Raw genomic sequence first — 22,691 nt, forward strand, 5'->3', positions numbered from 1 at the left:
AAATGGTGGTTAAATAATTGAAATAGTGACTATTCAATGAATGTGTGGGTATCCTCCCCAAACAAGTGAGATCATACACATTTAAAAGGTAAAAGGAGGCCCTAGTCGGTTGGCTCAGTGGTAGAGCGTCGACCTGGCATGCAGGAGTCCCAGGTTCAATTCCCGGCCAGGGCACACAGGAGAAGCACCCATCTGCTTCTCCACCCCTTCCTCTCTCCTTCCTCTCTGTCTCTCTCTTCCCCTCCTGCAGCCAAGGCTCCGTTGGAGCAGAGTTGGCCCAGGCGCTGAGGATGGCTCTATGGCCTCTGCCTCAGGTGCTAGAATGGCTCTGGTTGCAACAGAGCAACGCCCCAGATGGGCAGAACATTGCCCCTGGTGGGCGTGCCGAGTGGATCCCGGTCGGGCACATGTGGGAGTCTGTCTGACTGCCTCCCTGTTTCCGACTTCAGAAAAAATACACACACAAAAAAAATTTCTTAAAAGGTAAAAGGAGGAGGTGAAAGAAAAGAGGAAGCAATAGCATGAAGTAAAGATAATCACAGGATCAAAAACCTTTACAAATTGGAAAAAAGTTTGATTCAGAGCACAGACTGACAAATGGTACTACATAGGACTTATATTTGAAATTCTTAAATCATGGTATCCGTTGCTTAAAAGAAGTTTCATGAGGAATTGTTCCTGCATAAAATGAAAAGGTAAAGAGCTTCAAGATATAAGAACTCAACATTAAGTCATGACACAGGAGTAGGACAGGGGTTCTAATCCCTACTTTATGAAACACTGCCACTGATATGACCCCAAATATGCTTTTTAGCTACTTTAGCACATTGGTTGGTCTCCCTCTGTAATTTCCCTGACTCCCAAGGAGTAGCCAAGGCTTATACTACTAAGAAAGTTTTCTAAAATGGGGAAATAAGTAGAGATATTGTTAGTTCCCTAGATGGAGTTAAGAGGAAGACATCAAGTAAAATAAGAATAATGAGGCTAATGATGTTATTGACCTAGATATTCCTGAATCCTCCCACTCCATCCTAGACAATTGGCATTTCATCTTAAGACTTGGCAACATGTGAAAAGTTGAGCAACTAAGAACTCGAAGGAAATCCTTGTAATTAACATAGCAGTAATTCCGGTCACATGCATCTCAGAAAAGATAAACATATATATATATTTTATTTTTTTTTTCATTTTTTTCTGAAGCTGGAAACGGGGAGAGACAGTCAGACAGACTCCCGCATGCGCCCGACCGGGATCCACCCGGCACGCCCCCACCAGGGGGCGACGCTCTGCCCACCAGGGGGCGATGCTCTGCCCATCCTGGGCATCGCCATGTTGCGACCAGAGCCACTCTAGCGCCTGAGGCAGAGGCCACAGAGCCATCCCCAGCGCCCGGGCCATTTTTGCTCCAATGGAGCCTTGGCTGCGGGAGGGGAAGAGAGAGACAGAGAGGAAAGCGCGGCGGAGGGGTGGAGAAGCAAATGGGCGCTTCTCCTGTGTGCCCTGGCCAGGAATCGAACCCGGGTCCTCCGCACGCTAGGCCGACGCTCTACCGCTGAGCCAACCGGCCAGGGCAAACATATTTTTTAAATATAGATATTGAAGATAAAATATAACTTTTATTATAGCATCTCAGCACTCAAGGCAAACAGAAGCAATGTCTCTGGCAGATACCACTAACTGCAGACCTAGTATCTGTTTTTAAAAATGCCTATTAACCTGTTTTTACCTCTTCCTTAGGAATACAACCCCAATTTTATTCTGGATGGCATTGCACTTTGCCATCTAGCTCTCTGGAATGTGGACACAATAGCTGTTGCTCCAGAGGTCATCTTGGATCATAAGGTGACGTTTGAGAATAGAAGCCACACACTGAGGCTATGGAAGCTATGGAAGCAGAGAGATAGAATCTTGATCCCTGATTTTTTTGTGAAACAATTATGAAGCTGTCAACCTAGCTCTAAACTGTTTACCTTCCAGCTGTTTACGTGTTTAACTACTATATATTTCTACCAGTGAGTGAATGCAATTCTAACAAACATGAAGTTTGGAACATGGAAGTGGAGTGAGACAAGTGATAGAACCTAATATAAGATACTATCTTAAAAGAAGAGTCAAGCCTGACCAGGCGGTGGCACAGTGGATAGAGCGTCAGACTGGGATGCAGAGGACCCAGGTTCGAGACCTCAAGGTCACCAGCCTTGAGTGCGGGCTCATCTGGTTTGAGCAAGGCTCACCAGCTTGGACCCAAGGTCGCTGGCTCAAGCAAGGGGTTACTCGGTCTGCTGAAGGCCCGTGGTCAAGGCACATATGAGAAAGCAATCAATGAACAACTAAGGTGTTGCAACGAAAAACTGATGATTGATGCTTCTCATCTCTCCGTTCCTGTCTGTCTGTCCCTATCTATCCCTCTCTCTGAAGAAGAAGAAGAAGAAGAAGAAGAAGAAGAAGAAGAAGAAGAAGAAGAAGAAGAAGAGGAGGAGGAGGAGGAGGAGGAGGAGGAGGAGGAGGAGGAGGAGGAGGAGGAGGAGGAGGAGGAGGAGGAGGAGGAGGAGGGGGAGGAGGGGGAGGAAGAGGAGAAGAGTCAATAAGGCAAACATTAAGAATTCTGATACTGCAAGTTGGAAAGCTGATGACACTTATTAAACACTGATGAAGACTTTGGTCAAACTGTCATCTACAGAAGTTGGCAAGCAAACCATGTGCCAACCAAGGCTACAACAAGGACAGAAATGCAGGGAAAATTTAGAATGTTGGCATATGTTGGCTCCTTCTTGTCACTTCAAGTCCTAAGAGAAATAAACTTCAATTAGAGTTGCAAACAGAGGTGGAGAAAATGTAGATTCATCAAGTGAGGTACTCCCAGCCTATGGTCTGCAATTTAAGCTAAATCCTATCATTTAAAGCCCTGCGTGGTTGAAAAAACACCAACTGCTTCTGAAATAGCAAACTGAACTGAGTAGTGTACCTGCAAAACTGCAGACTTAGCAGTAAAGAAGACTAGTGCTTTGCCACACAAAAACAATGTTGCAAGGCTGTTAAGACAACCAAGACTATTGTTTCAAATGGCCTTAATTCTCTCAGGAGCTAAAAGAGGTCAATGAAAAGTGGAAGGAGAAAATACCTTTTTTTTTTTTTTTTGTATTTTTCTAAAGTTGGAAACGGGGAGGCAGTCAGACAGACTCCCGCATGTGCCCAACCGGGATCCACTCGGCATGCCCACCAGGGGGTGATGCTCTGCCCATCTGGGGCATCGCTCTGTTGCAACCAGAGCCATTCTAGCGCCTGAGGCAGAGGCCACAGAACCATTCTAGCGCCCGGGCCAACTTTTTGCTCCAATGGAGCCTTGGCTGCAGGAGGGGAGGAGAGAGACAGAAAAGAAGGAGAGGGGGAGGGGTAGAGAAGCAGATGGGCGCTTCTCCTGTGTGCCCTGGCCGGGAATTGAACTCAGGACTCCTGCACGCCAGGCCGATGCTCTACCACTGAACCAACTGGCCAGGGTGAAAATATATTCTTATATCCACTAACTTGTAACTGAAATTTAGCATTTCCTTTAATTATGAAAGACACCAAATCCTTAACAGTAGCATTAACAATACCTGCGAATGTTATCAAAAAAATCACAAAAAATATTCATGTCAAGCAATAAAGTCGCTGAATCTCAAATTTTTATTTAAACTCATCAACTATTTCAAAATTATGTGTGGTAGACTTGACCCTAAATCTGTATTTAATATGTTAATTTAAAGGCACATCTAATTCTACGTTACAAAAATAATATGCTAACCATATTTCAGTATTTTTAATTGGTTTCCACTGTAATCCTAAGTATTTTGTTTTATAAATTTTGAGGTGTTATTTTGAGAATGGTCCACAGGTTTCACCTCTAGACAGTTGAAGGGGTACCAAAACAAGGGTAGAAATCCCCAGGATAAGCAGAGCACAAAGGGCAGGGTCATCACATTCTGCTTGGGCAGGTCTTTTGGCTCAAAGCAGCAGAAAGTCTAGAACTAAATGTTTAAAGATAACCATATAAAGGGTGGGAAAGAGAAAGAGTCCAGACTGCAAAAAACCTCTAAGTTTCCAAAAGAATACTCATCAACAAGCTCAGCAACAAGAACTGAGCTGTAAAAGCTATGCATTTCCCAAAAACGACATCTTCACCAATACCCATCTCAGATATGGCCATGGAGGATACTGCACAAGGTAAGTAAGATCTTCTAGAGGGCACAGGGGACAATGGAGGCCCCATCAAAGAGCAGAATCAAAGAATTTTTTCTACTGTCAGGGAATCTCTGCCCTGTAGGATTTCATAATCTATAGAAAATAGTGACTTCCTGAGTGTTTCTCATTATCCCCTTTTCTGCTTTTACTGTTGTTAACCTGTTCCTTCTCCAATACTATGAATTAGGTGTGCAGAGTACAGATTTGGTCTGCAGGTCTTTAAACAGCAAGAAGCCACTCTGGGATCTGATGAAAGGGATCTGGACTTTTCAGCTGGACCTAACTGGATGAAACTCTGGGTTGTCTCCCTTGGGAAAAGGGCAAGTGTGTTCTATATATAAGGAGAGTACGTGTGGATATTTTGGTCTCCAAAGGGCAGACAGTGGCGGAAACCTAAAAATAAATGAAATAATCTATTACAGATTGACTTTACATTTTTTAACCATGTAATATTAAAAAACAAATTTTAAATTTATAAATAAAGTAATACTTTATTTCCAAGCAAGGCAAGCTAGTGTTTTTTTTAATTAGATACCAGTCAAATCAAAGTTTATATTCTTCTATTAATTTTAACAAATACACAGTGAATGGCCTACATTGGAAAAGATGTGATTCTGTTATTAGGAAGAAAGGCTCCAAAGCAAGACTGCCCGGATTGGAATCCAAGCTCTTCCACTTTTAGCTATGTGACCCTAACTAAATTAACTTCTTAATGCTTTAGTTTCCTCATTTGTAAGATGAGGATAAAAACCGTACCCACCCTCAAATAATCGTTGTGAGGAGTAAACAAGTTAATACATGCACTCAATAATGTTAGCTATTAATATTATCACATTCATACTCTTCAGGATTTTCTAGTTTGAAATGGTTGTCACGATTACTCAGTGGTTTTAGATTAACATACCCTAAATCTCTCAATAATGATTTAGCAACCTCAATGGTAATCAGCCCCTCATCATTTACTCCAAAAAAGTGACCCAGAAAGAATTATGTTTTCAAATTTTGTCTTAGATTACATGAAAATTCAGAACATGCTTTTCCCAAAGAAACAGGATCACATAATGATGGCTCCTGAAGCAGCCCACAAAAGCATATTTAGTCTATAAAACAATTCTAAATTCACAGTTCTACTAGTATAAAAGCCCCAGTTGGATATCTGGTAGCAGAGAGACAAAGGTATAATAACAAGGAAAAAAAAATTTTTTTTTTCATTTTCCTGGTGTATGACCGCTTGTTCCTGACAAAATTTCAATAGAGTATACATCGGGATACTTCTAACTACCTATATCCTTGGACCTCTCTCTCCATCTCACAGTGCCCTAGGCAATATTGGAAGCCAGGGTTGCTACTATAAACTCCACAATTATTACTTTTCTCTAGTAAAAACTCCCCATTTTTTCAAAGTAGTTGATCTCTGCTCCATTTAGAAGGAAAGTAGACTCCACTAAGGTCTGAATACCTGACTCAGCCTTTAAACTTCCTATGAACAATGACCTTTTTAAATGATAAGCTGAGAAAATACTTAATGTTGTGAAAATACAGGTGGAAAATCAAATTTAGAATAAAGAACCCAACACACACAGTAATAGTTCATTCTTCAACACTCAATTTTCGCAACTTTTCTTTCACCTCCAATATTCCAAAAGTATTCATAATACAGCTTATACAAAAATTGAAGGAATGTAGTGAGAAAACTTCATTTGTAAACATAAGTGTGATTTCAGAGATATTTATCATAAAATCAGAGATTAAAAAAAAAACCTTATTAGCTCGTTTTTTTTTCCTTCCAGAAGCCAGAAATGAGAGGCAGTCAGACTCCCCCATGCGCCCGACCAGGATCCACCCGGCACGCCCACCAGAGGGCGATGCTCTGCCCAACTTGGGGCATCGCTCTGCCCTAATCAGAGCCATTCTAGCGCCTGAGGCAGAGGCCACAGAGCCATCCTCAGCACCCGGGCAAACTTTGCTCCAATGGAGCCTTAGCTGCGGGAGGGGAAGAGAGAGACAGAGAGGAAAGAGAGGGAGAGGGGTGGAGAAGCAGATGGGCGCTTCTCCTGTGTGGCCTGGCCAGGAATCGAACCCAGGACTCCTGCACGCCAGGCCAACGCTCTACCACTGAGCCAACTGGCCAGGGCCTATTAGCTCATTTTTTAAAGTCCTGTTATTACTTAATTTGGAGACCAAGAATATTCTTTAAGATCTCCAAGGAAGAAAAGTTCACAACTTACTTAAAATATGCGGTAAGGTTTATATTCACTGTGCTTTAAAACAAAACAAAACAAAACAAAAATGGTTCAACAGGCTAATCTATACCTCCCTTGCTATAGAAAAGAAAATATCTTTAAATTCTATCTTCAAAAATGAGAACTGATCAGAGTTCTCTTTACAATGATGCGTCATGTTTTGGGTTCTTTCTTCTGAGTTTAAAGTCCAGAACTGCCCTGGCCAGTTGGCTTAGTGGTAGAACGTTGGCCTGGCGTGCAGGAGTCCAGGGTAGGATTCCTGGTTAGGGCACACAGGAGAAGCACCCATCTGCTTCTCCACCCCTCCCCCTCTCCTTCTCTCTGTCTCTCTCTTCCCCTCCTGCAGCCAAGGCTCCACTGGAGCAAAGTTGGGGGGGGGAGGGTCTCAGGATGGCTCTGTGGCCTCTGCCTCAGTCGCTAGAATGGCTCTGGTTGCAACAAAGCAATGCCCCAGATGGGCAAAGCATCGCCCCCTGGTGGGCATGCCAGGTGGATCCCGGTCAGGGGCATGCGGGAGTCTGTCTGACTGCCTCCCCGTTTCCAACTTCAGAAAAATACAAAAAAAGAAAAATAAAAAATAAAATAATAATAAAGTCCAGAATTTCTTCAACCAGATATGATTTAAAAATCATAATAAACCTACTGCTCTTCTCCAAATTATTCCACAGATATATAGTCTCAGATTCATAAAACTGTATTCTAAACTCATACAAATCATACTCATAGTTAGAACTCCATTCAGAGTACAAACTTAGGGATCATGGGGTCAAAAGTCATTTTTATATTATTTGTGTAATTCTCAGCTTAAAAATATTTTGCTCTACAATTTAGGGAGAAAAAATAAATATACTGATATTTGGGGGCATTAACCACTAAAGGACATTCCATCATTAAATAAATACTATATTTTGTATATAAAGCTCACTACTTACCGAAATCTGAGTAGTTGTTAAAAGTGAACAACAGTACCCCTGACCTAACACTCAAAGCCATCATTGCAGCTGTTATTTAAAAACTCACACAGAATTTGCTATTAATGCTTCTTATAATAGCTTAAAACATACATATTAATAAAAGTCTTCTTCCTCTGAGTAACATGTGTCTACTGGTTCATTCTGTTCCATTAAAGTATTTATCTTGACCTCTCTGCTTGCAACCATACTGCTTCAACTCACCATACAACATTTACTGGGTATCAGACATCAATTTATCTCTCCCACATTCTGTGTCCATACCATTATACCAGTAGTATAGCATTAGTGCCGGCAAAGCACTAACATTGTGGAAGAAGATCCCATCTTAGTCTTTTCATGTTAAGTATGATGCACAAAAAAATACTGAAGAAACAACTTAGGCTTCTACATGCAATGTCTATGGTTCAGCAGCCCTCAAAGTATGATTCAGAGACCCTTTCATGGGATCTGAAGGGTCGAAACAATTTTCATATTAAGGCGTTATTTGCCTTTTTCACTCTTGTCCTCTCCTAAGTGTACAGTGGAGCTTTTCAGATGCTATGTGACAGGTGATATCACAACAGACTGAATGCAAAGGCTGAGATGAGAATGCAGCTGTCTATATTAAGCCAGATATTTTTAAATTTTGCAAAAATGTAAACAATACAGATCTCACTACATTTTTTTGGAAAAGTTATTTTTCATAAAACATGTTATCAATATTTTAATTTTCTTAGTTTTAATTTCATATACAATAAATTTTGATACATCTAACTCAAAAAAAAAACAAAAGCTCTGAGTACTAAATAATTTTTGAGAAACCATAAAGTTTAACCATTTATGGTTTTGAGAAACCATAAAGTTTAACCCTATTTGAATAGTGAGTTTTTCTCATGCTTGCTGATCCCAGGAGTGAGTTTTGGTTTTTTTTTTTCAAAAAATGAAATTAGTTACAGTTACAGTTTTATTAACTTAAAATCATGTTTGTTTGATAACCAATTTATGGAAACAAGAAGAACATACATTTGCCTTTTTTTAATATTGCCTCAAACATTTTTAAAATAAAAATTTTTGTATGATCGTACTCTGGATGGTCAGGAGGCATGGGGATGTACATGAACATTGGTACTCCTCAAAGGTAAAAACCATGTTATAATAAGTCATTAGCTCAAAGACTAAAGGTTACTGTTTCAAATATAGTATACTATAATAGAAAGGAGTAAGGGCTTTGAAGTCACTCAAAACAGCTTAAATTTGCCTGACCAGGAGGTAGCGCAGTGAACAGATCATCAACCTGGGACACCTAGGGCCCAGGTTCAAAACCCTGATGTCACCAGCTTGAGCGCAAGGGCACCACCTCAAGGTGGTGACCCCATGGTTGCTGACTTGAGCCCAAAGGTCACTGGCTTGAAGCCCAAAGTCGCTGACGAGCAAGGGGTCACTGGCTTAGCTGAAGCCTCCCAGGTCGAGACACTTGAGAGACGTATGAGAAAGCAATCAATGAAAAACTAAGGTGCCACAACTATGAGTTAATGCTTCTCATCTCTCTCCCTTCCTGTCTGTCCCTATCTCTCGCTAAAAAAATAAAAATAAATAAAAGATATGGAGCAACTGGAACCCTCATACACTCTGATGGGAATGTAAAATGGTACTACCACTGTCAAAGACAATTTGAGGCCCTGGCTGGTTGGCTCAGTGGTAGAGCTTTGGCCTGGCGTGCGAGAGTCCCGGGTTTGATTCCCGGCTAGGGCACACAGGAGAAGCGCCCATCTGCTTCTCCACCCCTCCCCCTCTCCTTCCTCTCTGTCTCTCTCTTTCCCTCCTGCAGCCAAGGCTCCACTGGAGCAAAGTTGGCCCGGGCGCTGAGGATGGCTCCATGGCCTCTGCCTCAGGCGCTACAATGGCTCTGGTTGCAACAGAGCAACGCCCCAGATGGGCAGAACACTGCCCCCTGGTGTGCATACCGGGTGGATCCCGGTCGGGCAGCATGCGGGAGTCTGTCTGACTGCCTCCCGTTTCCAAATTCAGAAAAATACAAAAAAAAACAAAAAACAATTTGACAATTCCTTAAAAAGTTAAACATGCACCTACCATTTCACTCCTAGATATTTACCCAAAATAAACCAAATGTCCACACAAAGCTATATACATAAATGTTCATTGCTTTTTATCTGTAATAGCCAAAACTGGACAGGTAAATGGAATACACAAATTGTACAAACTTCCATGGAACAAGAGGAATAAACTACTGATGCATGCAGCGACACAAATGACTCTCAAAATAATTATGCTGAAAGAAGCCAGACCAAAAAAAAAAAAAAAAAGCGGTACCTTGAGATACGAGTTTAATTCATTCTGTAACCAAGCTCGTAAGTCAGCCAACTCGTATATCAAACAAATTTCTCCCATTTAAAATAACTGAAATATATAAATTTAATCCGTTTCAGCCCTGTGAAACATCCCCAACCCATCCTAAATTATGAAAAAACATGTTTTTAATTAAGAAACACACATGTATACTTTACGAATGCATAACAAAATATATAAAAGAAAAGAAAAAAGTGTTATTAAATACTGTACTCTTACCTTGGAGACAGACAAGTGCGGCTAACGGAGGTGAATGGCTAGGAGGAGGGAGGGAGGAAGGGATGCAGGCACTGTAGACACCTAAACTAAAACTGCACTTTCTTAACACTAAATGTAAACTAAAACTGGATTTTCTTTAAACAAAACTAAAACTGCACTTTCTTTACTTAAAATGAAACCACAACTTAATTGTAAAAAAAAATGCACTTTCTTAACTTTAAACTTAACCTAAGCTTAACATTACGTATTTTTCATTTAATCATCACCTGTTTTTGCCTTTTTGGCTGCACTTTCGGCACTTTCATTTGCAGGACTTTTGAATAAAAATCTATCCAAAGAGGTTTGCTTTTGCCTGCCTTTTAAAATGTTATGGAAAGTGAAAAGTATCATTAAAAAGTGCTGAAGCATGACCAGTTGAAACTTTTTCTGGGTGTTTCTTTTCAATGAAACTTGAAAGCTTCTCCCACATTGCCAGCATGTCTTTAATTTCACTGGTAGAAGTCACTACCTCCGACTCTACCTCCTCACTACTAATCTCTTGCAGAAGCTCCGTATGTTGCACCATCTGTAGCTCCTTCAGCTCCTCAGTTGAGAGTTCCTCCTCATGTTCCTTCACGAGCTTGTTTACAGCACCCTCATCTACCTCCAGAACCATCGACTTTTCAAGGGACACAATCTCCTCCCATGCTTCTACTTTGGTCTCAGTCTCTGGTTCGAATCCTTTGAAGTCCCTGTCTGCAACAACATCAGGCCATAACTTTTTCCATGCCGAGTTCAAGGTTCTTCTTGTAACCTCTTGCCATGCCAAGTCAATAATATCACGTGATAGTAAACATATCACAATGTTGTAGTGATCTTTCCAAAATTCTCGAAGGGTTAGAATTGTATTCTCAGTCACCTCAAAGCAGCAGCGGAACAAGTGCTTTGTGTAAAGCTTTTAAGAGTTGGAAATGACTTGCTGATCCATAGGTTGCAAGATTGAAGTCGTGTTGGGTGGAAGGTAGAGGACTTTTACAAATTTGAACTCATCGAGAATGTCATCTTCAAGACCAGGTGGGTGGGCTGGAGCATTTTCAAGGATTAGTAATGCTTTTATAGAGAGTTTATTTTCTTGAAGATATTTCTTCACTGCAGGACCAAAGACGAGATTTACCCATTCAATAAAAAACTGCCGCATAACCCATGCCCTAGCATTGGCACGCCACATAACCTGCAGTTTTTCTTTAAGAATCTTGTGAGTCTTAAAGGCTCCAGGATTTTCAGAATGATACACTAGCAGTGGCTTTACTTTACAGTCACTGCTAGCCATCTGCACACAATGCAAGGGTCAGAAGGTCCTTCATGGGTTTATTGCCTGGCAGCTTCTTCTCCTCTGTGGTGATGAAAGTCCTCCGGGGCATTTTTTTCCAAAACAATCCTGTTTCATCACAGTTGAACACTTGTTGGGGGATGTAGCCTTCCTTTGGGATAAGCGCAGCAAAACGTGCGATGTACTCCTCAGCTGCCTTAATGTCAGCACTCACAGCTTCACCATGCCTCACCACTGAGTGGATGCCAGATCTCTTCTTGAAATTTTCAAACCAGCCATGACTTGCCTGCCTTAAACGTATCTTCTGCTGCCTCTTTTGAGGTTGATGGTTCTTTCTTCTTCAAGTCGCCGTAAATAATACGTGCCTTTTCGCATATTACAGTCTCCATCACTGTATCTCCTGCCAGCTCTTTCTCTTTCACCCATACCAGCAGAAGCTTCTCCATTTCTTCATGGATATTTGTCCTTAATTGGGACAGAACTGTAGTTCCTTTTGCTGGATTTGTGCCTTTGATGGCATCCTTTTAAGGATGGTACAAATTGTAGATGTATTGCAGTTGTACAGCCTTGCCAATTCAATCACTGGTACACCACGCTCATGTTTCTCTATTATTTCTTGCTTTACTTCTATTGACATCATTCTCCTCTTCATCTCATTACTGTCCTTTACACTAACTTTCTTCGGCCCCACAATAGCACACAAAAAAAATTAGTAAAAAATGCAAATATGATGCAAGAATGAGTACAGCGCACGAGATTCTACTTGATTCTGTGGGTAACACGTGAAAAAGAATGAGATGCTGGTGTTGTGCTGCCGATACTGGACCTGTGCGTCAACGCGCCAACTAGCGGCAGGTTCCTGAATCACGACTCGTATCTCAGAATTTTGCTCGGATCTCAAACAAAAATACGGACCAAGTCACAGCTTGTATCTTTAAAAATTCGTATGTTGGTCTGCTCGAATCTCAAGGTACCACTGTACATCACTTTGCAAACTCCATAGCTATGTGGCAGTGTGAGGAGCAAAAATGTTAATATAACTGAGAAAGTGGGTTCCTATGTTTAAAATTTCTATTCAGCACTATAATCTTCAACAGAGACCTATCCATAGCACCTATTCTTCAAGTGGGCACTAGTATGGGGCACTTTTTTCTTTTGTTGCTTTTATGATAATTTTGAATATTAGTAAACACATAAATATTCAGTATGTGTCTGTGAAACTGAATAAAATTGAAGCAAGAGAACAATTTCAAATCTACAATTCTAAGGATACTGCTTTGCTTTGAAGGGGGAAATCAAGTCTCCCGTTCACTACACACATGACTTTAAGGATGTGAACTCTAAAAATATCCTCTCTTAAAATCCTAAATCCTCTCATTCAAAACTGGAAACATGCTTCTTTGTATCAGATACTTTTCGCAGAGTTTTGCCTCCTTAACCATGCCCTTTCTCAGTTGTCTCCATCTCTAGGGTCCTGAAAGTCTTATCTATACCATGTCTGCACCAGTAGTACTACAAGAACAAATTAAAGGATTTGAACCAGGGTTGATACCTGACCTAAAGTGTTCACCTGAATTTTCTCCCTCCAGAACTTAGAATTAGGGCTGAAACTATTTGGTTTTCTATTTCTCCTGAATGAAGAAGCTATGAACTTCAATAGTATTGAATGGCTATGTACCAGAAAAGCAAAGAAAGTTGGTTTGCAGAAATGAAATAAATTACATTCAGAGAAAAGCAACAAAGAGTGTATTGCCTAAATTCCCAAGAACCTAAGTTCTGTCCCCTCAAGAGATCTAGCTATCCCTGGGTTCTGTGAAATGCCCCAATAGTTACCAAATAAATTTTTTGGTTTTGTTTTTGTTTCATTTGATATATCCAATGCTGGATTCCTTTACTTGAAACCAAACAAAGCTTGAATAAAATAAGCTTACTAAATCAAATCATATAATGCCTTTTTTATTTTTAGTATTATTTTATACTATATGCATATGCAGTTAGTAGGCACAGATTTTGTATATATTTAATGCCTCTTTTGCTTTGCCAGTATATTCAGTGATAGCATCCCTCATTTACAAAAAAAAAAAAGCCTCAAATTGTGATACTGACAATCAAGAGGCAGAATTTAGTGATTAAGAGAGTGGGCACTGGAACAAGAGCTGCATGTAAATCCAGCTCTGTCCCTCATATGCTGCATGTCCTTGAGCTGCTTAACTTTACCTCAGTTTCCTAATTTGGGAACAAAGATAACAACTGTACAGACCTCATAGAGTTGTTGGTAGAATTTAATTAATATACTTTAAAATGTTTAAATAATGCCTCGTCTAGTATTAAAAGCAGCATAAATGCTAGCAATCAAAACCTATATTTAGTCGCAAAAGTATCTTTTATAATGTCTTTAAGTCAATGAACTGCCAGTAGTACTCTTCAATACCTAATGTTCAGAAATGGAAGGCCTAAGGCATTAAGTCATCTTAGATCAAAGATTAAATTACATTTTGGAGACCAGCACTGTCCAATAAGTTTCTACAAAATGAAAATGTTTGTGTGCTATTCAAGGTGATAGTCCTAAGATGTGTGGCTACTGAGCACATAAAATGTGGCCAGTATGCCTGAGGAACGGATTTAAATTTATTTATTTTTAATTAATTTAAATAGCCACATGAGGCTACTGGCTACCACAGTAAGGCAATAGAGCTTTAGAAAATAAGCCAGAAAAGTTCAAAATACATTTTAGGAAAAGCTTCTATAATGGTAAAAATTAAGAGTGCTTTTCATTATTTTTCATTTCATTGTAACAAGCCATAACTAAATATGAAAAATAATAAATTTTATCAACTCCAAAAAAGTTTGATAAGGATAATAATAAACTATGGCAATGTTAATGCAAAAGCTATTTCTGCCACTATGTGGGACAGACAGACTTAAAAGTATAAAATTATATTAAGTATAAAAATAAACATATAATATTAAATGTCTATTGGTAGATACTCTAGAATCTAAAAATTTTGGGTAAAAGAAAAATAAAAAGGAGAAAAGTAATCCTCTTGTGACCCATGTTCTTCAGTTGACAGGAAAGGATATAAAAATGATGATTCCGCCTGACCAGGTGTTGGCGCAGTGGATAGAGCGTCGGACTGGGATGCAGAAGGACCCAGGTTCGAGACCCCGAGGTCGCCAGCTTGAGCGCGGGCTCATCTGGCTTGAGCAAAGAGCTCACCAGCTTAGACCCAAGTCGCTGGCTCCAGCAGGGGGTTACTCGGTCTGCTGAAGGCCCGCGGTCAAGGCACATATGAGAAAGCAATCAATGAACAACTAAGAAGTCGCAACGCGCAACGAGAAACTGATGATTGATACTTCTCATCTCTCTCCGTTCCTGTCTGTCTGTCCCTGTCTATCTCTGCCTCTGTAAAAAAAAAAAAAAAAAAAAAAAAAAAAAAAGATGATTCCTTTTGCTTTCCACTATTGGAAAATGGAGAAGAGAAAAAATACACTAGATGCCTTATGCATATATTTAACCCCATGAGTCCTAACAGACCAGTGAGTAAGCATTAACAACCCTATTAGAGCAAAATTAGGAAAAGTGAAAGAACCTGCCTAAGATCATATATAAAAAATATGAGGCAGAGATATGATTACCTGTATTTACCTGACTCTAAGGCTATATACCAGAGCTGCCTAATCAACACCAAGCCTGCTACTAAAAACAAGGCAGCAAGAAGCCTAAAAATCTACCGTCCTCTGGTATTCTAAATAGCAGAGTCATCAATATCAACAGGAGGAAATTAAGAAAACAAATGGACAGCCTAACCACCAGGCAGTGGCGCAGTGGATAGAACGTCGGACTGGGATGCGGAGGACCCAGGTTCGAGACCCCGAGGTCGCTCATCTGGTTTGAGCAAAGGCTCATCAGCTTGGACCCAAGGTTGCTGGCTTGAACAATGGGTTACTTGGTCTGCTGTAACCCCACAGTCAAGGCACATATGAGAAAGCAATCAATGAACAACTAAAGTGCCACAACGAAAAACTGATGATTGATGCTTCTCATCTCTCTCTGTTCCTGTCTGTCTGTCCCTATCTCTGACTCTCTGTCTCTGAAAGAAAGAAAGAAAGAAAGAAAGAAAGAAAGAAAGAAAGAAAGAAAGAAAGAAAGAAAGAAAGAAAGAAATAAATAAATAAATAAATAAATAAATAAGAGAGACGAAACAGATGGACAGGAAACTCATCTGGAACACTAACACATGAACGTCTCTGATGCTACAATATCCAAGTTCCCTGACATAGCCTGAACAGATATACTCGATCAGTAATAAAAGGCATATTTAAGGAAGAAACATAACAAAAAAGGAATGAGTATGAAAAAGGGGTGAAAACAGAAAAAGATGGCCCTGGCCGGTTGGCTCAGCGGTAGAGCGTCGGCCTGGCGTGCGGGGGACCCGGGTTCGATTCCCGGCCAGGGCACATAGGAGAAGCGCCCATTTGCTTCTCCACCCCCCCCCCTTCCTCTCTGTCTCTCTCTTTCCCTCCTGCAGCCAAGGCTCCATTGGAGCAAAGATGGCCCGGGCGCTGGGGATGGCTCCTTGGCCTCTGCCCCAGGCGCTAGAGTGGCTCTGGTCGCGGCAGAGCGACGCCATGGAGGGGCAGAGCATTGCCCCCTGGTGGGCAGAGTGTCGCCCCTGGTGGGCGCATGCGGGAGTCTGTCTGACTGTCTCTCCCCGTTTCCAGCTTCAGAAAAATAAAAAAATTTAAAAAAATAAAAAAAGAAAACAGAAAAAGAGAAAAAGTTCTCATGTAGAAGGTAGTGAATGTCACCAGACACTACTTGAAGTGCTACTGATAAACCAGTATCCCAGGCTGTATACGTATGTATTAACAGCATGCTGTAACATACATGTTAACAGCATAACAAGAAGCCCTCGATTCTTGATTTTTTTTTTAATTTATTTATTCATTTTTAGAAAGGAGAGAGAGAGGGAGAGAAGAGAGAGGCAGAGAGAGAGAAGGGGGAGGAGCAGGAAGCATCAACTCCCATATGTGCCTTGACCAGGCAAGCCCAGGGTTTCAAACCGGCGACCTCAGCATTTCCAGGTCTACGCTTTATCCACTGCGCCAACACAGGTCAGGCGATTCCTGATTTCTTGAGTAAGAATTCAATCAAGAGATAACAGTGCAGCAGCAAACCAATGATTTACTGGCTATGCAGGAATACAATCAGAAGGGACTGGGCGGGCAACTCACTGGCAAGAATGAGTGTCTCGATTAGTTATAGGGCTTGGGTACTTATGGGCTTTTACTCTCTGGACTCTCCCGTTCCCGTTTTTTCCAGCTTCTCCCCCTTGTTTATCTGCCTTCATTATATACTGCTATGTGGCTGATATCGTATCAGAGAACTCACAAACACCAATCTGGATGTGGTGAGCCTGTTCTAGCTTAAAGATTCATCTAGACCAGGGGTCTCAAACTCGCGGCCCACGGGCCACATGCGGCCCGCCGAACAATTTTGTGCAGCCCGCAGACTAATCCACGAAGTTCAAAATATTTTGGATAAAATTAAGTAAGCCTAGGGACCTACTTGTATTTTTCATTTCTCTAGCATCCTAGCGAGATATTAGCTTAGTTAACAGCAGTTGTGATGCAAACTACAGTTTCTGGTCATTTTGTGACACTGAAAAGTGTTGCGTAACAGTTGCCTTTTGTAGACCTAGTGCGGCCCGCCGAATGGCTGTGATCTTGCTCTGCGGCCCACATGCTGAGTTGAGTTTGAGACCCCTGATCTAGACCCTGCAGACATGAAGAAATGTAAATCCTTTTCCCCCCTCTGCCAGTCCTGGCTCATATCTAGCTATCTACCTAACCTAACATTTGAACCACAAAATAAATCCTCTAATAAATATTAGCCAATTTAGAAATGTAGAAAAGGCTCCTTTTTTTTTTTTTTTTTTTGTATTTTTCTGAAGTTGGAAACGGGGAGGCAGTCAGACAGACTCTCGCATGCGCCTGACCGGGATCTACCCGGCATGCCCACCAGGGGGTGATGCTCTACCCATCTGGGGCGTTGCTCTGTTGCAACCAGAGCCATTCTAGCGCCTGAGGCAGAGGCCACGGAGCCATCCTCAGCGCCTGGGCCAACTCTGCTCCAATGGAGCCTGGGCTTCAGGAGGGGAAGAGAGAGACAGAGATAAGGGAGAGGGGGAGGGGTGGAGAAGCAGATGGGCGCTTCTCCTATGTGCCCTGGCCGGGAATCGAACCCAGGAGTCCTGCTTGCCAGGCTGACGCTGCACCACTGAGCCAACCGGCCAGTGCCAGAAAAGGTTCCATTTTTAACAAGTTCAAAGAAACATCAAATTTTATTTTGCTTTGATCAAACCAAATCATTAAAAAGCCTACTGCTACAATATGTGAAAGAAATATGTCATATATGCACGTGTTTACTTGTCTAAATAAAGCAAATGTTCAAGGAAAGCTTTTGCTTTTTAGTTTTAAGTTGATTTTAGCATGAGAGGAATTGGAGGGGGGGGGGCCAGGAACATTGAGCTGTTCCTGTATGAAGCCCTGACCAAGGATAGAACTGGCAACCTCTGCAATTTGGGACAATGCTCCAACAGAATGAGCCATCCAGCCAGGGCAGCCTTTGCTTTTTCAGTAAGCTTTTGCTCTTATTGAATCTGTACTTGGAAATAAATTAGAGGTACACCTCAGAATTCAAACCCATCTCATGCAAACTCACGAACCAAACAGAGGCTGCTAAACTTTTTAAGATTCTATTGTTCTACAGAACTGAATCCATCACTATCTGAACTCTTACTCTTGTTATCCAAACCTCAGGAACTTAACAGATACAGATGACCTAGTATTCATCATCCAGACTTACTATTCAAATTCAGGATATAAATGTAGTAGACTCAGATGGCAACCCATACTTGTGAATCCTATATAAATTTTTAATGTAACTTCACGATTTACAAAACTAAGGTTTTTTAGATACATGCAAGGATTCTACATAAATGCTAGCTGCAAAACAGATCTGAGAAAATCTCTTTTTATACCATATTTCTTAGTAGTTTGCTGGAACAAGTTATTAAGTTATTGCCACTCAGCTCTAACCCCCCCTCCCTTCTTCCATATCTGTTTTAAGGATGCTGGAATTGAGACTCTGCACACCACATTTCTGATTAGCCACTAGTTCATATACAAGGCTCTGCTGTAGGGATGAGAAGCGTTTGGTGGAGTTAGTACTTTAGTACATGATTGTTACTTCACAAGTTGTTCTTATGAAGCCCATGGAATAGACAGGCAGGCACAAGTATCTCTTTCCTTTTCCAGGTTTGTAGTCCATCATTAGTGCCCCCTCTGGGCAGAGAAATTTGGTTAAAATTAAAGAGTATACTTAGCTATTGGTACAAAAACTTTTGCAATCATTCTTTTAAACAAAATTTAGTGGGCCTTTTTCTAATGCTCACATAATATCTACTAGTAAAAGTTACCTGATATGAAAATATTAACAAGAGATATGTGTCTTTCCAAATTATCTAAAATAAACATGTATTACCTTTTATTTTTTTAATGTGTGTCAGACTTTGTGCCAAGAGTCTTTATTTAAACTCACCTCATTCTTTAATTTTAAAATAATTTTTTTTCAAGTTAGTTTACATTCAGTATTATTTTATATTCATTTCAGGGGCACAGCATAGTGGTTAGACAATCATATATAGTACTTTAAAAAATGTTCCCCCTTATATTTCCATTATCGAACTGACACCATACATAGTTATGTTTTTATTGACTATATTCCCCATGCTGTATTTTACATCCTCATAACTATTCTTAACTACCAATCTGTACTTCTCAATCCCTTTACCTTTTTACCCAGTCCCCCAAACCTCCTCCCATCTGGCAACCATCAGTCTGTTCTCTGTATCTATGAGCTGATTCTGTTTCATTTGTTCATTTATTTTGCTCTTTAGATTCCACATAGAGTGAAATCATATGGTACTTGTCTTTCTCTAACTGACCTATTTTATTTAGCATAATACCCTCTAGGTCCATTCATGTTGTCACAAATGGTAAGATTTTATTTTTTTTATGACAAGAAATAATTCATTGTATATCTTTTAATCATAAAAATACAGTTAAGTACAGTATCAAGAGTAATCCTAACACATTCAAATTAAACCAGGATCCAATATCATCCATTGAAAATAATATTTAACTTCTTTATCCTAAATATTTAAGAGGGGAAGGAAGAGTTTTAATCCATTTACTATCGTCTCTTACCCAACACATTTTTTAAATACCACATATTTTCATTCCACCCCTTGTGTTCACTTACACATAAACTGTCCACTCCCATTCTTACCTAAGCCTCCAAATCCCTAATGCCTCCCCATTTTCTCTTTCTCAGTCATATGTCCAGTTTTCTCCACCAACCCATGCTTTTCATCTTGAGGCTAGCCACTTTCTAGCATTACTGAAATAGCATATATGAGCGAGGTATGGCAAACAAGCAATGTTTGTCAGTGAGTTTAGCTACTTTAAGAGTTCTTCTGTCTGACTCTATTCCTAGGAAGATTTTCCGATGTGAGGAAGACTATGTATGGGAAAGTAGACTAAAAGGTTTGTGGTCTTAAGTGACCCAGTTTCCTTCACAACTAACAAAAAATAGACATTCTTTTCTTTTTTTCCTTGTATCAAACCAATGCTGGCTGGCTTCCAGTTAGAAAATCAGTCTTCTGTGCTTTATAAATGAACCACATAGAATATTACAGAAACTAAAGGTGTACATAAAGATCCAAAATAACCCAACTCAGATGTCAGAGAGCTTCTCAGTTTATTAATTAAATACTAAATTTATAGCTATATCCTCAAAAAAGTTTAATTCTAAAATATAATGCAAAGAATTATTACACTCAGTGAGCAAATTATAAAATAATTTATGGTATCTCTTCTTTTTCATCATCCCTACCAAAATCTAAATTTTATCAAAAAATGTTAGGTATATATATATTTTTCCTAACCCAATGTCATATATAAGCTTAACCTATACATAAATATTCAAAAAAAGGAATTTAAAATCTCAGTCAGTGACCTTAACAGATGAATGTTTCAGCACATCCCACAACTAAATTACACTTTAAGGAAGTGTAAGCAGTGAAAGATCAAAGTCTGTACAATATCCTGATATGACCATATCCAAAGTTTTAAATATTACCAAAAATGGTAAAATAACTCCTCTCATCATACTAGTTAGAAATCACTGTTAAGTCAGATTAGTTCTACAGCAGTTTTGAAGATTATAGAAAAGATGATACTCTTTATCTTTTCAGTGCTATACAGGTGACACCTGTTTGGTGGCATTGGGGGGACAGGAATCATAGACTAACAAAGTAGAAAAGCAATCTCTCCATCTATTTCCGTTATAAGTTGGAAGATACAGTCTCAAGAAAAGAAATGCCATATGGTATGGAGTAAAGTTTTCTACTGAAGAAAAAGCCAGCACTGGCCTGCTGAAAATTCAAGTGTGTAAACTCTGAAAGTGCAACTTCATTTTTATTTATTTATTTATTTATTTATTGGTGGTATCACAAACAGAATTTCTTTCAAGCCTAAGGATTCCTTGGCTTCACATTCATGGCTCTAACAATTTTGTATCCCTCCTCTCTTTCCTTCTGCACTCCAAAAGTAGGCAATTCCAACTCTCTTCATCAACATGTTCTAGCCACACTGACTTCATTGTTCCTCCAACATACAAGACAAAACAGTCTCCTGCCTTGTGACTTCCTGGATTCCCTCTACTTGGAATGCATATCTTCCACATATACAAGATGTGGCTCATTCCATCACTCTTTCAGTTCTTCACAGAAATGCTACCTTTGCAGTAAAGCTTTCCGTGGCTACCCTATCTAAAAACAAACAAACCAAAAACACCCCTACATTTCCTATTCCCCTTCTCTATTTTATTTTTTGCCCTAACCCGTAGTCACTAACAGATACCTCTTACCTACCTTACTCGTTAATTGTCCCTTCATCAGAATGTAAGCTCCATGATTACAGGACTTTTATCTGCTATACTCACTGCTGTAGCCTCAGCATTTAGAACAGTGCCAGACAACCTATTAGATACTCAATATGCGAACTGAATAAATGATTCCGCTACCTGCAATATAACATGTAACTGGTAGGTATGGTCATCAACACTTCATGTTCTAGTCTGAAACATTTCAATGAACAGACTAGACTTAGGTTATTTTATCAAACTGTGCTCTGGGAATTGGAATGATCCCTCAGGGGTATGTGTAAGTGTAAAAATGGAAACCTAAGCAAGCAAAAAGTCCCACATTCATCTGTTTTATTCATTAGATTTCTCATAAAATTTAGTATGTACAGGATTTAGCAACTTAAAAAAAAAATCTACACCTACCAGGTTGTATATAACTTAGTTCCTAAGTTACATTTTATACTTTACTTATTATAAATGAAGATAAGCTAGGTATATTACATCATCCTTTAGAAAGAGGTTAAAATTAGCATCTATTCTTATTTAGTAATTTGCTACAAAGGAAATCAATATTTACTGTGTATTTTCTAATTAAAATAAGTAGAGATTCGTTTAAAAAAGAAAAAGGAGGCCCTGACCAGTTGGCTCAGTGGTAGAGCGTCGGCCCAGTGTGTGGATGTCCTGGGTTCAATTCCTGGTCAGGGTACACAGGAGAAGCACCTATCTGCTTCTCTACCCCTCCCTTCTCTCTCTTTGTCTGTCTGTCTATCTGTCTCTCTCTCTCTCTCCTCTCCTCTCCTCCCCTCCTGCAGCAAAGGCTCAATTAGAGCAAGTTGGCCCCAAGCGCTGAGGATGGCTCCATGGCCTCCACCTCAGGTGCTCAAATGGCTCCAGTTGCAATGGAGCAAGGGCCCCAGATGGGTAGAACACCACCCCCTAGTGGGCTTGCAGGTGGATCCCAGTAAGGGCATATGCAGGAGTCTGTCTGTGCCTCCCTTTCTCTCACTAAAATAAAAAAGAAATAAAAAAGAAATGACAAAGAAGTGCAAAATTATGTTATTTCATGTACAAGAACATATGTAAACTCACCAAGTAGAGACTGAGATCCAAATCCCCCTGCCACAAATATCTCTGTAAGCAAAAATAACTGCCAACCCACCAAATAGCACTAGTTGACAAAACAAACTACAATATTTTATTCTGACACTCACCCTGGAATTCATTCCAATGTGACCTGATCAGCATAACTTTTAAAACGTAACATGTTCCAATAAAGAAAAAGAGGAGCACTCACCTTAATGAAGTTACAGATGGACAAACCTGTCCATACAAACCCATCTGGCCACAAAGAGAATCTGAAAAGTAGAGAAGAGTTATTTAACACATGC

The 22,691-nt window shown here is 40.1% G+C and overlaps 1 protein-coding gene across 3 annotated transcripts in view; it reads right to left on the minus strand.

The window, feature by feature from the left end:
• Positions 1-22,691, minus strand: part of FOXJ3 (forkhead box J3) — a 170,203-nt gene that overhangs the window by 120,612 nt on the left and 26,900 nt on the right. For all 3 annotated transcript variants that reach the window (XM_066376019.1, XM_066376016.1, XM_066376018.1), the window contains exon 2: positions 22,598-22,658. In XM_066376019.1, coding sequence (XP_066232116.1) covers positions 22,598-22,641 — 44 coding nt within the window. In that variant the 5' untranslated portion in view covers positions 22,642-22,658. The remainder of the gene's footprint in view (positions 1-22,597; positions 22,659-22,691) is intronic.

This window comes from Saccopteryx leptura, chromosome 3 (genome assembly GCF_036850995.1).
Source record: "Saccopteryx leptura isolate mSacLep1 chromosome 3, mSacLep1_pri_phased_curated, whole genome shotgun sequence".
Taxonomy (NCBI): Eukaryota; Metazoa; Chordata; class Mammalia; order Chiroptera; family Emballonuridae; genus Saccopteryx; species Saccopteryx leptura.